The sequence below is a fragment of the Oreochromis niloticus genome, linkage group LG3 (genome assembly GCF_001858045.2).
Source record: "Oreochromis niloticus isolate F11D_XX linkage group LG3, O_niloticus_UMD_NMBU, whole genome shotgun sequence".
NCBI lineage: Eukaryota > Metazoa > Chordata > Actinopteri > Cichliformes > Cichlidae > Oreochromis > Oreochromis niloticus.
Genome location: NC_031967.2, coordinates 51,049,974 through 51,067,994, shown reverse-complemented (window position 1 = coordinate 51,067,994; position 18,021 = coordinate 51,049,974). Strand labels below are relative to the sequence as shown.

The window sequence follows — 18,021 nt, the reverse complement described above, 5'->3', positions numbered from 1 at the left end:
TCTGGAAAGTTGAGTAGGACAGAGTTTACGAGACCCTGTGAAATGTCTGAGATAGAATATGAGAGTAGGCCTGCTGTAGTCTGTCTGATCACACATGTTCTGTATTTCTCTGTATTTTTTCTGAAATTAACATGTTTTTTTTGTTTGTTTGTTTTTTTGCTTTTTGCTGCTTTGAATTAGAAACAGTGATTTCAGATATGTCACTGTTATTGATTTTTTCTTCTCACATTTGTCACAGTTCTTTGTTCACCTGTGAATGTCGACCGACACGGTGCTGACTCAGTAGAGAGTGGTTCACTTCAGGTCGCTCCACTGAGGACTCCACCTCTTCTCTCCTCTGGGGTGTTGACCGCTTGGAGGATGCACATAAAGAGAGAGAGACAGAGAGAGCAGCAGTTTGTCTCACACAGAGACACCAACAGATGAATCTGCCCAGCTGCTACCGCCTCCTTCCTCCTCATCCTCCATCAGAGCTGCAGAAGGTAAGAGAAGCTGCATACTCTGCACACCTCAATTCTTACTTTGACTTTTGGACCAAACAGCAGCACCACTCAGTGGATACATCCACAATTCAGAGCTCTGACGGACAAAGGAAGACTAATAAATACATAACACTAAGAATAATAAGTACTTATAAATGGGCTTATTTCCACATGCAGATCTGTAGCACTATATATCTATTATGATAATATTTAGTGTGCGTATTTTAAAAAAAAAAAGGACATATTTGTATTTATGTCTTCATTCTCTGGATGGTGAAGGTTTCAAACCTTGGTGTTAGATTAAAAAAATAAACTTGGAAACATTTCCAGTAAACTTCTAGGTTGGAGATTAAATCTGTCAAATGTCTGTGTGAGGAATGAGATTTGACAGATGAGTGCAGAAGCAGCGAGATGTTCGAACAACTTAAACCCATTTCTCTTTGTTGAACAGCATCGGTATTAACACACAAACTCTGTGTCTGTTGTTATTTTTCCCCACTTTACCTACAGTATACAACATTGATCACCTAACATGTTGAACCATATTAAACTTTTTCTTTTTTCTTTAAAAATGACGCCCCCCTGAGAGTCAAGCAGAATACAGGTCTGTACTGTGAAGCAGGATTTGGACTCTTCCGGGATTTCTTTAGGGCTAACCTCTGGTTTTCGATACTATGAAGGCAGTTCACTTCTTACAAGAGCTAAAGCACTATGGCAACAGATGTAATCTTGTACTAGATTACAGATTAGAGATTAACAGGTATGAAATCACTGCCTACTGACCAATCAGTTCTCTGGAAAATTATGTTATCATTCCTGGAAGAGGTTTAGGGGTTAGAGTAACCCTGCCAGTAGACATTTCCATGTCTGTGATTGGTCACATGCTGCCAGCACCACCACTTTCATGTGACCACACTCATTCAGTAGCTAGATTGATAAACCCTGGGCTAACTTATCAAATAACCACATATGTGTGAACACTTCACTTGATTTCCAGTGAAACTCCCTGTAAATGTCAAAATCAGAGCAGTTTCAATCCCAACTCTGCATTGCTCCTGGTCATATCGCTCATATTTTTGAGGCTCTGCTTGGAGCTGTAATACTGTAAGGCTGCTGATGCCTTTAACAGTAGCAGCTCCCAAAAGAAGATGCTAAGCTTCAATGTCATGGAGCAAGACTTTTAGAGGGAGTGAGTCTGTGTGCAGGATTTATATTTAATATCTTTTTCATTAATTTTCTTTCAGTCTGTATTAAATAATCTTTTTCACTTTCACAATTTAATATCACATACATAGACTCAGCTTCATTTTTCAAGTGGCCAGAAATTTTCTGCCCATTCAGAAATGTCCCAACTGTGTGGCTTCCAGGTCTCTGTCAGCTGATTGACCTCCTTTAAGATGCTCCACCTCCTGTTCGTCCTGTCTGTTCTGATTGGAGTGTCAGGTAAACACACACCTGGAAGCCATTTTAAGTGTTTCCTCACATCACTTTAGTGCAGGTTTTAGATGTGTCCTTGATCCAACATAGCTGATTTAAATGGCTAAATTACCTCCTCAACATATCTTGAAGTTCTCCAGAGGGCTGGTAATGAGCTAATCATTTGATTCAGGTGTGTCTAAAACCTGCAGGACACCAGCCCTTGAGGCCTGGAGTTGGACACCCCTGCTTTAGTGGAAGCAACATAATCATAGCGCAAACAGCCTGAGCAACAAAGTGAAGAAAGATTTGAAGTGATAATCTAACAAACATGGTGCAACTTTGTTTTTAAGGTTTGCTAAGTTATAGTAAAAACTTTAGATTCATGATGTTGATTCTTTAGTGACAAACACTGTTTTATCCACTCATGAAGTTACTGTTTGAACCTGCCACGCTCCCTGTTTGTCCAACCAACTAGCTAAGAATAAAGCTCGCAGCACTCATGTGTCTTCAAATTTTCAGGAGCTTGGCAGATAATCACTGGTTCTTCAGTGCTGGACATCAGCTCGTGTCCCATCACTTATTATGGACAGAAGTACGAGCAAATCTATGTGAGTATCCTGATGTTTTTATGTTTTATACGATTCCGTCTACCCCACCTCTGTTGATGGGCATCGCCTCGATATACCTCCTCAGATTTTCTAGCCAGAGGAGATTTTTGTTCAAGAATTCTTTTATATTATTCTTTTATCAATTAGAACATAATGAACCAAAAAATTATCTCTAAGAAAGGAGCTCAAACATCAAGAAAAAATTAAACCCCATAAAGGAGACCTAAACTCTTGACTCTTTCTTATCTCATTGAGTCAGATGTTCTGATGTGATGTCTGTGAGAGAGACCTCATGCATTGTTCATGTATATCATTATTAATGGGTTAAATATGTATTTTATTCTAGTCTTTCTATATTTTATTTCTTTCTATCTTAACATTAAGCAGCCAATTTAGCTTTCAATTAAATATATGAAATATTGTTTTCATCTTTGTAACAGTGGAATCAATATGTTAAGATTGATGTTCTGGGTCTGACTGGACCTATAATACATAGAAAGCACATCAACATCTGTCCATCTATGCTGCAGTTTTTGCAATTATAAGAGAGATAATGTCAGTCTTCCAACAATGTTTGCTAGTATGACAGGGTGTAGGTTGTAGCTTGGCTGCACCGGAGGGGTGGAGCAGTGGGATCAGGGTGTGGTGTCTGGAGAGGCTGACCAGCACAGCGATTCTCCATCATCTAATCATGCCTTCCCTAATTAAGTAGGATGGCAGGACCTGACAAGAGCTGTGTGCCGTGGTGAGCTAGAGGAGGCAACTAGCGGGTTTGTGGAAAAGATGTAGTTATCACTGATTAGATGTGTCTTTGACTTCTAACAGGTCACCTTCATGAGTGAAAACATTGCGTTCTGCTTTGACAACTTTTTCAACCCTGAAACTGGAGGTGACTGTCTTGTGGGGACTGCACCTGACTTGGACAGCGTTGAGTTTTGGATAAATGAACCCAATGCTGGAATCCAAAAGCTGATTTATGACAATGTAGCAACAATTCAGAACAGGATGGAATGCTACGTGTTGTTTATCATGGAGCTCAATGGGAAAGACGTGAGTTCTTTTCTCAGACTTTAACCTGAGGTGTGTCTGAATCCACTGTTTTAGCCCAGATTAACACTGTAAGATTAAAAAATAAAATTTGACATGATGTTTTATCATATGAAACATTGATAAACACTTTCAGAATTCCTAATAGTGTCTGAATCCTCTCTGTTTACTTTACAGTATGATTTGGTTCCAGTTAATTTCGGGACACAAACGGCTCTGATTGTGGAAATATTGGCATTTGGTTCAGTGGTGAGTCTCTGCGTGTAATAAACAATAAATGACATGTTAAGATATTGACAAAAACAAAAAACAACAAGAACAAGAACAGAAAAACCCCAAACACACACACACACACACACACACACACAAAATCTGTGGTGGACACAAGTTTCCATATCAACAAGGACCATCCAGACATGTTTATATCACAAGCAGAAAATGATTTTTACTCATTCTTCTGTCTGAAATCAGTTGTCTGTTCTCTGTGATTGTAACATTGGTTGTGTTTATTTCTAGGTGTTTGAGGCTCTGGTTGGTGGTGTCACAACTGATATAATGGCTGTTTCATTCGGTCCCTACAATCGTCAATATCAAAGATTCTTTGACATCAGTGGATGCAGACATGCTGGTTGGTGAATCTCAGGCTTCAAAACTTGACCCAAGTGTTCTGTATTTACCACAATGTTTCTGTCTGTGGTTATTAAACTAGTCATCTTTGAGTTTTTAACTAAACTAAACCCTCTTTCATTTTTCAGGTGCTGTGTATGAATATGGTGCAGTGCTGAGCTCAGATCCAAAAACCTGCTTTAGTCTCACCTGTTCTGACACTGCAGCTCTGCAGATTTCTAGCTGTGGCCCTCTGGAGCGTTGTGAAGGCAACGGCATGTAAATATATCTCTTTGTATTTCAAAGAAGCATCTGTGAACGCTTTCTCACCTTCAACTGGTGGCCACAGAGGGATACTCCTGCCTGAGTCTGTGGTTGTGATTTGGTGCTATATAAATAAAATTTAATTGTATTCAATTGATGAAACAGAGATGTGATTTGCTGCTAGCTGTCTGCTAAGCTACCTCTGAAGTTACAGGATTTTACTATTCTTTTACTGTGTGATGCAGTCATAGCATCTAAGTATGTATGTATGTAATATCTATGTTAATCAGACTAATTAGCTAATAACTTACACTGTCCTCTTATTCAAATATTGTTATTTCTAGCTACACAATTCTAACATTGCTTTGGCCAGAATACTAATTTTTAAGCTTCTTGCACCAATCAAAAGTAGTCGGCAGGGCTCAAATTTACCTCATAAGAGATTAAAAAGTTCAGTGAATAGGATCTTATAGTTGGATAAAAGGCTCGTATTTCTATAAAGCTTGTGACTTATAGTTGATTTATTTGTATGAAATGGATAAGGGCAATTTCTGACAGCTTCTTGCTCCTGCAGTGTTATTTTTATGTCTGTTCCCCACTGGTGTGGCGTTCAGCAGTTTTCATTCTTGACTGTATCCTTGTTTCCACCAGCTGCATGTTGAACTCCACCTGCACTGTGACTGGCCCCACTGTCATTGACTTCCATGGCCAGGTTAACTCTGTTGAGAATCGGTGTTCATATTCTCTGGTCTTGACTCCATCAGTCCCAAACTTCCATGTTTTGGGGAATTTCCTGGAACGCCGACTTAAAGACATGAGCTTTTTGGACAGTGTGACACTGGTTCTGGACAGGCCCAGCATTAAATTTCATCTGGAACAAGGTGGGAGAGTTCGGGTAAGCTACCTCCACCCAAAGTTTAGTCAGTGCAGTCTAGTGATTGTTGCTGTGAAATTAGCCTGTTGTGTGTTTGAGATGTTTCACTCACTATTTCCTACACTTTGCTTGTGATCCAGCTGGACAACACAATCCTGACGCTCAACAGTTCGCCTCAGCTGGTTCACAATGTGGAGCTCTCTAAAGACCGAACTGGAGTCACTGCCAAGTTGTTGCTCTCGTACTCCACCATCTCTGTCTTCTTTGACGGCTACACTGCACAGATCCACTTAGAAGGTACTGAAAATTAAATGTTTCATTCACAATGGGGAATGTAAGGGGTACATGTAATGTAAAAAAGGCAGGTACAATCCCTCCTTTCTGTTGATTTATCTGCTATAGGTTGCTCAGTTTTGTTTCCCTGCTATGTCCTTTCTGTCATGGATTGACTGTTGACTGGTGTAGCTCATTGCCTTTATTGGGAAGATGCCCAGGCCTCCCTTACCTTGGTCACCTCCTCTAGCTTTTCCAGGTGAACACCACGCATTCCTAGGCTAGTCAAGAGATATAACTTCTCAAACATGTCTTTGGTCTACCCCAGGCTTCCTCCTGGTAGTTCATGCCAGTAAAACCTCACACAGAGGTAATGTTTTCAGGCATTGTCCAAACCATCTCAACTGGCCCTTTTTCATGTGAAGGAATGAGCAGCTCTACTCTAGGCCTCTCTCAAAGGACTAAACTCCTTACCTTGTCTCTAAAGGAGGTCCAGGTACCCTTTGGAGGAAGTAGAAAAGAAGTAGAATGTAGAAAAAGCATAGAAAAAAGTACCTTTATGAAAGAGTGAGTAGGTGAATGAGGAAAGTTGTATAAAGTGCCAGATCTCAGTACAGTTAAGCATCTGTGGGATGTACTGGACAAACAAGTCCGATCGACGGAGGCTCCACCATGCAACTTATAGGAATTAAAGGACCTGTCGATAACATCTTATTGCCAGATACCACACCACACCTTCATGGGTTTAATATTAGCTAGGAGTTTATAGTGTTATGCCTGATCAGTTTAAAATACATAAAAAATATTGACATTTCTTTCATGTATGACATAAAAAGTACACTGTGTCCTGAACCTTTCCAGGACCTGCTGATTTACCTCTAGAGGGTCTGTGTGGAAACTCCAGCAGGTCTCTGAGTGACCTGAGGCTCTCTGAGTACAGCTCTACCAGGTGAGACTTCATCACAAGCTCAGAGTCCCTCTGACTGCTGCTCGTTAACGAAAGGCTTGTGGATGTTCTGCATGTTTTCATTATTCAGACTGAGCAGGCAGTTGTGCTGACACTGTGTTGTGTGTTGCCCCATAGTTGTGAGGTGAAATACAATGACCCTGCTGACAGCACAATCAACTGCAACAAGATGATTGAACGGTAAGCAGACAGATTCAGACAACATAAAACATCTGTGTCTCTATTTCTCCCGTATTGGTCTCTATGCTTCATCTGTGCCATCATATTTTTATGCACGATAATGGATGCATCTGCCACCTGTCATCTGTACAGATGGAATATAAACACACCTGATCACAGATGGTCATTTTACTGTCTGCAATTATTTCTTTCTATGGAAAAGCTGTAATCTCCTGAAAGAGGCGCCCTTCTCCTCCTGTAACAGTGACATTGACCCAGAGCCCTACATAACCGCCTGCACCGACACTTTGTGTAAATATCCTGCGGTGGACGGACTCAACTGTCAGTTCCTGAAGGCCTACGCCAGAGCCTGCAGTCTACTCAACCACACTCTGGATGGCTGGACCTCAAAGACCAGCTGCTGTAAGATATGAACAACTCTACAGTTCTTGTTCTGCAGCATTCACGAGCAGATTTTTAGAGCTCACATGTTTTCTGAGTAACGTATCAGTGTGTTCCTCTGTAGCCTCTGCAGCCTTCTGTCAGGACAGGATCTGCAGCGATCACGAGTTCTGCGGTCAGAAGACAGTCGGTGGTGACACTCGCTGCTTCTGTCGGGCCATTTTTGCCTCCAAATACAGATCAACCGACACTTTGGGTATGATATCTGTGACAACAACATGAAAACAGGGCTGACTGACTGAGGAAAAAGTTTTTGATTATTTATTTTATCAATAATGTGACGTTTAGGTGATCAAACAGTCTGCAGCCAGAACTCTGCTTTGCTCTCTCTGGTCGGTTGTCTCTTGGAGGACAAAGGCATCGACTACTCTGCCTTACACCTCAACGACCCGACCTGCAGGGGTCAGATGGACAAGCTCACCCACATGGTGACCTTCAGCTTCAACAGCAGCAACAGCTGTGGGATGGTGGTCACGGTGGGTTCTCTCCTCCAACTCTTTAACCTTGACCACCAGCCAAACCTCTTCCAGCACTTGGTTGAGCTTCTCCTGCTCCGCTCTCCTCAGAATTTTCTGTGGGTTCAGGTTTAGCTTTGACTTCTGATTGCTTTCAAGTCATGTTAGCCATTGTGATTCTTATTCCACCCAGTTAGCTCCTAAAAGTGTAACATTAATTATGTAAAAGGCAAAACAATGCATTTTTAATTAGATTACAAATGAATTCACTTCAGTTGAAGTTAACTTTAGTTTATAGTGCATCAATTCAAGGTAGGAGTAACATACAGGTGCTTTTTTTGTATGGTGAAGAAAAGACAGAAGGTAAGGTAAAATTAGCCTGCACCGCAACAGTATTTTAGTACCATGAAAAGATATGCTGGTGTCCGATCACTTGGGTCTTTGTATATAAGAAGGATTTTAAATTAAATTCTAAATTAAATTATGGATTTTATAGATGGAAGAAATGAGATGGAGAGAAACTAATACGGGAGAAACAAAACTCGCTTTTGTTAGTGCACTTGAAGAAGTGTTTAGATCAAATGAGGGGTTTTCAAGGAGCTTTTTTCACAACCTGATAAGAAATTTCAATATTCCAGGCTAGAAGTAACAAATGCACAAACTAGTCTTTGAGCATTACTCTGAGACAGGATGTTTCTGATTTTAGTGAATCTGTGCAGATGAAAGAAGACACAGTGTTACTGGAGACCAAGGTACTGCCGTCTAGTGTATGTGGTTAGACCCCATGTTTCCAGCATACACTGCTGTATTCCTTTAACCCTTTAAAGCCGGTCGGAGCGGGCACGCACCGTTTTGCGTAACTATTTTTAAATCCCTGTAGAACCGCAACCACGTAAGCTAGTGCAATTATTTTTTTTGCATATGAAACCGGAGGAGTTGTACTCACATGTTATGCCATTAGCTTGTCCTAGGTCACGGTTTCCTTCCACATATAGCCTTGCAAAAATTGCATAAAAAGCACTTGCAGCAACAAAAACATGATATTCCAGAAACACGCTTTGCAGATCCGATCAGCTGTTCATAACACTTCCTACGTTGGAATAGACGTCAGTGCGAACTATGGCATGTCCGACATTACCTGCCCGAAACTGGAAGTGATGTCATTTTTGCAAATTTGCATTATAATATTTTTTTCGTTTTTCCTGCAGTATATAAAAATTGGTGTATCTCAAAAATAAAACTATGAAGATACTCAAAATAAATTTCCTGTTGCTGGAAACTATTTTGTGCAACTTTTTTGTATTTACACTTTTGAGGGATGAACCTATTAAATTTCTCTAACTAGAACTATATGTAAAAAAATCAGAAACGATTTTAAATGTTTTTGTAGTTTATTGCACTTTTTTGCAATTTATGTAGTTACTATGCACTTAATGCATACATATTATTACAATTTGGGGTATAATGGTTGTATTAACGTATAGCAACTTGAAATGCTCCCAAAAATGGCACTACAGCATGTAAAAATATAAAGATAAGCTCTGGCGGACTTGGTTCTATGGTAGGTCTTAAAGGGTTAAATAGCTTTGAGCAGTGTATTTGTGCCCAAGTAGAATATCCTCAGTTCTGTATGAAAACAAAAGTAGAAGATGCTGGCCCGAGGGCCTGATTCCCTCTAATGGGCCCTGTTTTTAATCCTAGATTCCCATTTGCCATAGAATACAAACATTGGCAGGTCTTGGTGCCCTATGCTTTTCACAGATGAGACCAGGTTTCACCCATTTACCTGAGTGTTATGCTGCCTGAAACATCATTCAGTATGAATAGTTTGGTGGTGGGTTAGTGATGGTGTGCTGAAGCATACCCATACGTAGAGGGAACCACAGAATCTGTGGACTAGGCAAAGGATCCCTGACTGCAATTGGGTATCAAGACCCACTGAAATCTTTGGATCCTAATCTATCATCAAACCCTGTACTGGTGCCATGGGTCTTGGGTTCCTCATGGTGTACAATGATAATCGAACTCCTGGACGATGAACGAATTGATACCACTGACTGGATCTAACGCTAACCTGAACTAAATCCAAATGAACACCTATGGACCATTATATGTTAGTGGATTCCGTGCTGCCATGTTCTTCCTCAGACATCTGGAGACTAATTTCGGGTGTCTTTGAATTTAGCCCTCTACAGGTTGCTAATATTAATTTTCATCAAATCATGTGGTATCCTTTTACTCCTAATGCATAATACTGTCCAATGCTGTTGTTTGGTGATCGCATTGAATTTCTTTTTTTTTTTTAATTGGTCCTACAGACTAACAACAGCCATATTATCTACACGAACACCATAACGAACCAGAACAGCTCCTCTGATGTCATCACTCGCCGAGACCAAGTCTACATCGACTTCTCCTGTGTCCACATTCAGCCAGCTATCCAGACTGCTAACTTTAGGATCAGAGACAGGTTTGTGGTTGGGGTTTGTTTGAATAACTTTCAGATGCGAATAACGTTGTTGTTTTTTGTTTCAAAGAAAACTAAAATGTGTGTGTCTGTTCTGCAGTTCTGTGATCCAGCATGCTACACCCAGTGTTTGGAATTACACTTTGACCATGAAGGCCTACACTGATGTAGGCCGCACACAAGCTGTGGAGTCTTTCGCTGAAGTTCCTCTGAACCAGAGAATCTGGGTGGAGCTGAAGGCTAATGGGTTGGATGAAGAAATGGTTGCCATGGTAACAGACTCTTGCTGGGCCACCGACCTGGCGTCGTCCACTGGGAGTCTAAGATATGACCTGATTATCAATGGGTGAGACCACATTTATTCATAAATATAATTTTTTGATAATTCTGATCAACTTCCCACAAAACTGTTTCCTACCTGTTGGCAGTTGTGCTAACCCCGCTGACCAGACTGTGGAGGTGAAGGAAAACGGGTGGGGAACCTCCAACTATTTCTTCTTCAATATGTTTCAGTTCACTGGGAGCTCAGGTGAAATCTACCTGCACTGCAAAATCCACCTGTGCCCTAAACGGAGAAACAAATGCATCCCGGTAAACACACCACACACACACTCACGGAAAGCTTTGCTCCTTAAAATGTGATTCCCTATTGCTTGTGTAGTTTATTTAACCTTTAAAGTAACTAAGAATGCAGTCAAAGTTTTATGGTGTTGTAGCTTTAATAACTGTTCACATGACAGACCACTCTTAGTTTTCAACAACCTACCATGACCTTGGCATGCTCATTCTTTAAATGAATATTCATGTTTCATCCCCTTTGTATAAATGTGTAATGTTTATAACCACTGAATAAAAGATAAAAACAAAAATATTTAAATAACAAAATGAAAGGATTGTGACGTCTGGATTTTATCGCTCTCTGTCTTTATCAGACTTGTAAAGGAGCTGCTCGCAGATGCAGACCAGCCAGCTCCAAATACAAACGAGCAGCACCAGCCTTCATCAGCTTGGCCTGGACTAATTAGATAATGAGCCACTCAATGAGTCAAACGTCCTGGATGGTCCTCTGTAGCCTGACAGTCCAGGATCAGGGTGAAGATTGACCTCCAAAGACATTTCAACAGACGAGAGAAAGAAGTACGAGGTGATTGACTGGAAAGAAGCCAAAGGCATGTAAAAGAGCAGGAGGGTCACAGTGTGGTCTGGTTTTCTTCTTAAGTGGTTTCCAAGGTGACACTGGCTGACGGATAAGGCTGCCAATCCCTGACTTCGGTCTCGTCCTGACCCAGAGCCTGGATGTTTATAAGGATGAACTCATAACTGGCTACTCTGAGGCTGGGATTACTGCCACAGCTGGATTAAGCAGCTGTTATACTGGAAGTATTGTGAGGAAAGACAACGATTCTGCAGCCCATATTTTTATTTAACAGTAACATCCATCATGTGAATGTATGATTTATGCCAGACGCCCTTTCTGATGCATCCAAGAAGGAAAACAAGTGTGTGGCAACATGAATATTTCTATGAAACATCTGGACTTCACAGACATGTCATCACTACATCTCCCAGTATGACTGGGAGCACTTTACAACCTCCCAGGAAGGTTGGAGGCCTGTAAGCTTTTTATGTTCGATTAGATTTAAGGGTAATAGCCTCAAATCTAATCATGTGACCTCGTTCATATGAACAAATACCTGAGGACAGTGGCCTTGAATCAAAGAGGAATTTTTACTTCTCGGGTCATTTGAGTTGAAGATATTTAAGATGCTAACATATCAAACTACCAGACAAGAATAAAATAAATAGGGTAATATTGAAAATAAGCAGGTCATCAGATACCGTCTGCTGGCCGGAGGTGCTTTAAAGGTGAATCAATGTGAAAATCACTCCTGTAAAAAGCTGGTGTGCAGGGTGAAACATTAAAAGGGGGCAGACTGCTTTTTCCTCTGTTTTGTAGCTGAATTTTTGGATTGTTTTCTGATTTCTGCCTGTTTGGATGACCCGTCACTCCCTTTCACCCACATGCTTACCACATTACTGATGTGAGGAAAGACTGAGTCACTTTTTTTTTAAAAAAAGTTTAATTTAAATAAACACATTTTGGCTATTTAAACTGAATTATTTGTGTGATCTCCCTACTTTGCCCGATCTTGGATGTTAAGGGTGATTTACAAAAAACTCGGCTGGTTTCTAAACACAAGTAAGTTGGTTAATTTCATGACATGCCTAAACTACAGGACACAGGACAGGTGCAGCTTGTTAATTGTAATCAGAAAAGTATAGAAATATAGATCACAGACATGTTGGTTAAATGTAGGCCTACAGTGGCAGTTTGGCAGAGAGAGTCATTATAATGAATAAATGTTTCAGTCACTGGCAGCCTGTGATGCAATCAGCGCATGCAATCAGTCGTGATAAGATCGCTGTCCATGCGCTGAAATCAGAGTGTAATAAAACATTAAAACATTGTTTTAATAATAAAACATTATTAAGGTTTGAATTTTATGAATGTAAATGCAGTGAATACAACAGAGATAAAAAGCACTTTCAAACTATCAGGATTTTTTTTTAAAAAAGGCTGCTATTAACTCGTCTCATGAATGACATCCATGCAGGGCCCGGATATTTTCAGGAAAAGGTCCAAAGTCAGCGTCGTCCCTCTGTTCTCTACATTCTTCAGCCATTTCTCTTTGAACCTCATCACAAGCTGCAGTATGTTGAAAAGAACCTGATTGAGGAAGATTTGCTGCTGCTGGTACTGCTTGACTCCTTCTGGTTGTAGGTTTTAGGTCATCTCTGAGATAATAGAGAAAACCTACAACTAGAAGGAGTCTTTAAGTGGTTTGGTAATCGGTATGTTTCTATCACATCTTTGTCTGACATTTCAAATAAACCGACATGAGTGGACAAATGTCTGATTCTTCTAGCACACGGTCTCTTTGGTGCGTCCTCCATGCAACAATAAGTGCTGTTACATCAAGCTCAAGTAATAAGACATGCTCTTTCTTTCAGTGTTAAATACAGACATAATTATCAACGAACTGTGTACTGCAAACATTAGTAAATCAATTTAGATGCTTAAATCAGTTTTGCCTTTTCTATGTTTGGGGCCTTCAGAAAGGAACTCCCTTTCTAAAGGGAAGTGCATAGACAAGATGGCCAATCGGAGGTCCATCATACAAACTCATACAAACATCTGAGTAAAGAAATAAAAACCAAGGTATCACCAAAAAGTGCCAGTCTGAGATTGTCTGTTTTACAGATGTAAAAGGATGAAAAGGATGAATGATGCTCAGGTACACTCAGGATTAAAGAGCATCTGCTCTCAAAGCTTACTCAGACCCTTGTACTGGAGGGAGTAACCATGGTTACAGAAATCCTCTCTCTGAAACACTTTTGATTCATGATTCGGGTCATTATATCCATGGAAAATTAAGAAAGTAACTTTATTGACATGTTTATTTATAACATTTATTACTCCATTAGAAAACTCTGCATCACTAATTTATTTTAGAAGGAAATAATGAAGCCTTCATTTGATTGGCTTACAGCTAGCAAGCTAGTGTTGGGATACTGTACTGTTGACCTTTGACCTTTTAAGACTATTCAGCTCAAAGTGCTCATGAACTACTTCATTTATATTGTGAACTAAATTCTTTTTCTGCAATCTCACATGTTTAATGTGTTCAAATATGTAATTAGTTGAAAAACAAGTTGTAAATAACATGTTAAATACTTACTTAAAATTACAGTCAGAAGGTCAGAGTTTGATTGATGCATGCTGAGAGAGGACAGGAGGAGAGAGCAGAGGAGATTAAGAGTGCAGGACATTGATGAGGAGAGGTGAAAGAGAGGTGAGCATCTAAAAGGCCAGACAGAGATAACTCAGTTTAAAAAGAACCATCATGACACAATAGAGGCTCTGAAAATGTTAAAAACTACATTTTTCACGGCTATGCAACCCCTCAATTTCTATAACCTTGTGCATGATGTGACTGCCAATGTCGATAGAAAGAAAAAAACGATCTGTCAACGTCTCATTCACCCAGCGGTGCAGAAAGAGTTAAATTACGTTCGCTACTGGAGTCCTACCTCATGTGACAAATACGGCCAATGTGATTGGCTGTGCCTTTCAGCGAGCTCTGTTTAGTTTTAGCAGCGGCAAACCTGCGCTGCGAGGCCCTGCAAGGAGGAGAGGAGGATGGCAGCAAAAAGGAAGAACCTGGATATAAGAAAGTATTTTTCAAAGAAACCTGTAAGTCACTTAAAGTCAAGTTCACTCATAAAATGTGTCCGTCATAATAACGTTACAGGCTATGCTAGGCTTTGGCCCACATCAGTCTAAAATTGTATGTAACCATGAATAACGTGTTTTGGAAACTAACTGCACAACATGCAGCACTATTAGTTCTCTCAGTCTCAGAGTAACATTTCTAATTTTGATTGAAAGTGTCAGAAAAAACAGCAGCCTGAGCAAGCCAGGATATTAGTTTACAGAGGCTGTTAAAATTATACGTCTAACGTTAAAATGTTGGTGACACAATAATTTCATCCTAATGGCACTGACATATTCATAGGGTTGATCTTTGAGACAATATATCATGAGGTAGTCATGATTTTGCAAATATTCCACCTTGTAGTGCAGTTTGCACAAATTGTTTTAAAAATGCACTCACCCTACAAACATGGTGAGTTGCATAATTTTGCTGAGAGACCTTTTACTTTGTGGTAATCTTAGATGAGTAGTTTTATGGACAAAAACCAGCAGGTCATTCAGTGTTCCCTTAGTGCTAATGTATAAGAGATGTTGGTGCACTATAACTGAAGTAATGTTGTCCTTAAAGTCATATTCTTTATTGTCATGACTGTATTTGAAGCTATTTTTATTTTTGTATGATACCTGATTTATATGGAATATGGCTGAAGTAAACTAAAGTCTAAAATACTTAGTCATTTGTTTAATAGTAATTTAACATTATATAATTCACATATAAAACTATGAATTGTAATTTTAAATGGTTTAAAAGCATGTAGAATAGCATATGTAGGCAAGTATATTTCTCCTTTTTTTTATCAAGAAGCAAAGACAAAAAGGGAAAAAAAAGAAACAGGGCAGGGTTCGGTGGTTGAATCATCCGTCCCCACCAATGCCAAAGCCAAATCTACACCCTTGTATCCAGCCTTATGTGTGTACAACTTAAGTGCTAAAACAGAGCTTTGCACTATTTGATCAATACATAAATGAGAAATGTAGTTTCAGTAGTAAAAATGACTGTTCCAATGTCTGAGTTTTGTGAAGTTCTGTGTGTGTGCACGAGCCAGCTGCAACCTTGGCAGTTTTGTGTGTGTGTGTGTCTCTGTGTGTGTCGAGGAAAGCAGTAAGATAAGAACTGTGTTGCCAACTCATTATACACATCTGAATCAGAGAAATAGCATGACGTATTCTAACTGTTAAACACTGAACCATGATTTACATGTGGTTTCACTGATGGTTAACAGAGTTAACCCAACATATCAAACATATTAAACATAAATATGTACCAGCTACCATAAATTATATGTAGTTTCACTGAGGGTTCATTTTGCTCAATTTCTCAATACCGGTGTAACTGCCCCTGAGACAGTTAAAATAAAATTGTTTATTTCATATGTTTCTGTGATAGATTTATGCTTAATTTAGTTCATTTATTTGTTGGAAAGAGTTAAAAAATTATTGGATAAGATAATAAAAGTGTAGCATTGATTAAAAAACTTACTATAAAATATGTGGTTACAAAATAAGGGTTTGTTAAGGATGTAAAGTGCTGTAAAGTTTGTATGCGGTAGAGTTTGTAATGGTCACATGACCAGAGTATATATATATATATATATGTGTGTGTATGTATATGTGTATATATATATATATATATATATGTATATGTGTATATATATATATATATATATATATATGTGTATATAGCGTGTATATAGGATAGCGTAGTGGTTAAACTACACGCCTTTGGAGCAGAAGATCGCAAGTTCGATTCCTGCCTGGGGCGTCTGTATCCAGTAAGGGTCCTAAGGCTAGACCCCCTATGCTAAAAGTGAGCCTACCGCAGACATGAGCGAGACAGATAAATATGAAGGCATGCCGGCTCGGACGTCGCCCGGATCAACAAGGTCCGCGTCAGGTGTTGAGGAACCAGGGCACCCTGATGACAAGTGGGCTACTGGAACAAGAAGGCATCGGTGGGCAAGAGACGAAAATAGGGCGTTGTTGGAATGCTACTACGCAAGTAACCCTGGCGGAAGGGGTTACATGAATAGGATGAGGGACCTATGGATTCTTCGATACCCAACATCCACAATGACGGCGAAACAACTAGTAGCTCAGTGTTCCAACATTCGAAAGAAGGGACTGCTATCACAGCTAGAGATTGACGAGGTACAACATAAATGCTACGGCAAGGAGGAGTCAGGACGCCAGGTCAGGGGGGAGATATCATCACCCCCACCCGAGATTGGGTACATAGCCCCAAGTGCGATAAGAGAAGGATCGTTGAGTGCCAGAGGAACTGACCTGAAGGATAGGATCATGGCCAAGCTTGAAACCTGGATCCCCCGTAGCCGGTTACTAGGTCTGCTAGATGATGTTAACGCAGCACTACGGATGATACCTACAACCACGATTACCGACACTAACAAGCTGATCTACACTACGGCAGCAGTGATCAGTGAGATGCTTGGCTACAAGTTGAACAGCCACAAGGGGCAATACCCTCCATGGAGAAGGAGGCTAGAGGGCAAGATCAAAGTAGCACGGAGGGAGGTTAGCCAACTAACGGAGTTGCAGAAAGGTGCGACAAAGAAGGTGCATAAGAAATACAGCAAGCTGTCCATACCTGAGGCCTTGGAAACTGCCAAGCAAAGACTCACAGCCTTGGCCACCCGCTTGAGGAGGTACAGGAGAATAAACCAGCTGTTCTTCACAGAACCAGCAAAGGTGTACTCTCAGTGGCAAGGGAACAATAACAGAACAGCACCACCAAGGCTGGAGACGGAGCAATACTGGAAGAGCATATGGGAGAAGGACGCAACCCATAACGGCAATGCTCAGTGGCTAGTGGATCTGAGGGCAGACCATAGCGACCTCCCTGAACAGGGTCCAGTAACCATCACAGTGGCAGATATCCAAGAAAGGGTCTCCAGTATGAAGAGTTGGACAGCACCAGGGCCCGACATGGTTCACGCCTACTGGCTGAAGAAGCTGACTGCACTCCACGAGCGTCTGGCAGCACAAATGAACCAGCTGCTAGTTAACGAGAGACACCCGGAATGGCTAACCGAAGGTCGGACGGTCCTGATCCCCAAGGACCCCAAGAAGGGACTGGTCCCATCCAACTACCGACCAATAACCTGCCTCAGTACTACATGGAAGCTCCTGTCAGGCATCATATCGGCTAAGATGAACAGGCACATGGGTCAATACATGAGCGGGGCACAGAAAGGGATTGGCAAGAATACCAGAGGCGCAAAACACCAGCTACTGGTAGACAGAACGGTCAGCCGAGACTGCAAGACCAGACTGACCAACCTGTGCACAGCCTGGATTGATTACAAGAAGGCCTATGACTCAATGCCCCACAGCTGGATACTGGAATGCCTAGAATTGTACAAGATCAACAGGACCCTAAGAGCCTTCATCAGGAACTCAATGGGGATGTGGCGTACAACACTAGAGGCCAACTCCAAGCCCATAGCACAAGTCACCATCAAGTGCGGGATCTACCAAGGAGATGCTCTGTCCCCACTGCTGTTCTGCATAGGCCTGAACCCCCTCAGTGAGATCATTAACAAGACTGGCTACGGATACCGACTACGAAACGGAGCGGTTGTCAGCCACCTCCTGTACATGGATGACATCAAGCTGTATGCCAAGAGTGAACGAGACATCGATTC

General features: G+C 40.9%; 1 protein-coding gene across 3 annotated transcripts; it reads left to right on the top strand.

Moving 5' to 3' along the window:
* Nucleotides 1-306: 306 nt before the first annotated feature.
* Nucleotides 307-12,264, top strand: LOC100691302 (alpha-tectorin). Of its 3 annotated transcripts, none has more exons than XM_005460148.4 (18): nt 307-482; nt 1,850-1,925; nt 2,421-2,509; nt 3,335-3,559; nt 3,734-3,805; nt 4,073-4,184; nt 4,312-4,441; nt 5,078-5,321; nt 5,441-5,597; nt 6,435-6,522; nt 6,658-6,720; nt 6,923-7,122; nt 7,226-7,357; nt 7,450-7,637; nt 9,935-10,086; nt 10,184-10,429; nt 10,512-10,674; nt 11,016-12,264. In XM_005460148.4, exons 2-18 carry the CDS (start codon nt 1,880-1,882, stop codon nt 11,106-11,108), a joined length of 2,400 nt encoding a protein of 799 aa, XP_005460205.1. In that variant the 5' UTR covers nt 307-482; nt 1,850-1,879; the 3' UTR covers nt 11,109-12,264. The 3 variants fall into 3 exon arrangements, with proteins under 3 accessions (XP_005460205.1, XP_013119742.1, XP_013119743.1); XM_013264288.3 differs by having other exon boundaries at nt 308-482; nt 10,597-10,674; XM_013264289.3 differs by lacking the exons at nt 307-482; nt 1,850-1,925 and adding an exon at nt 2,210-2,251.
* Nucleotides 12,265-18,021: the final 5,757 nt, after the last annotated feature.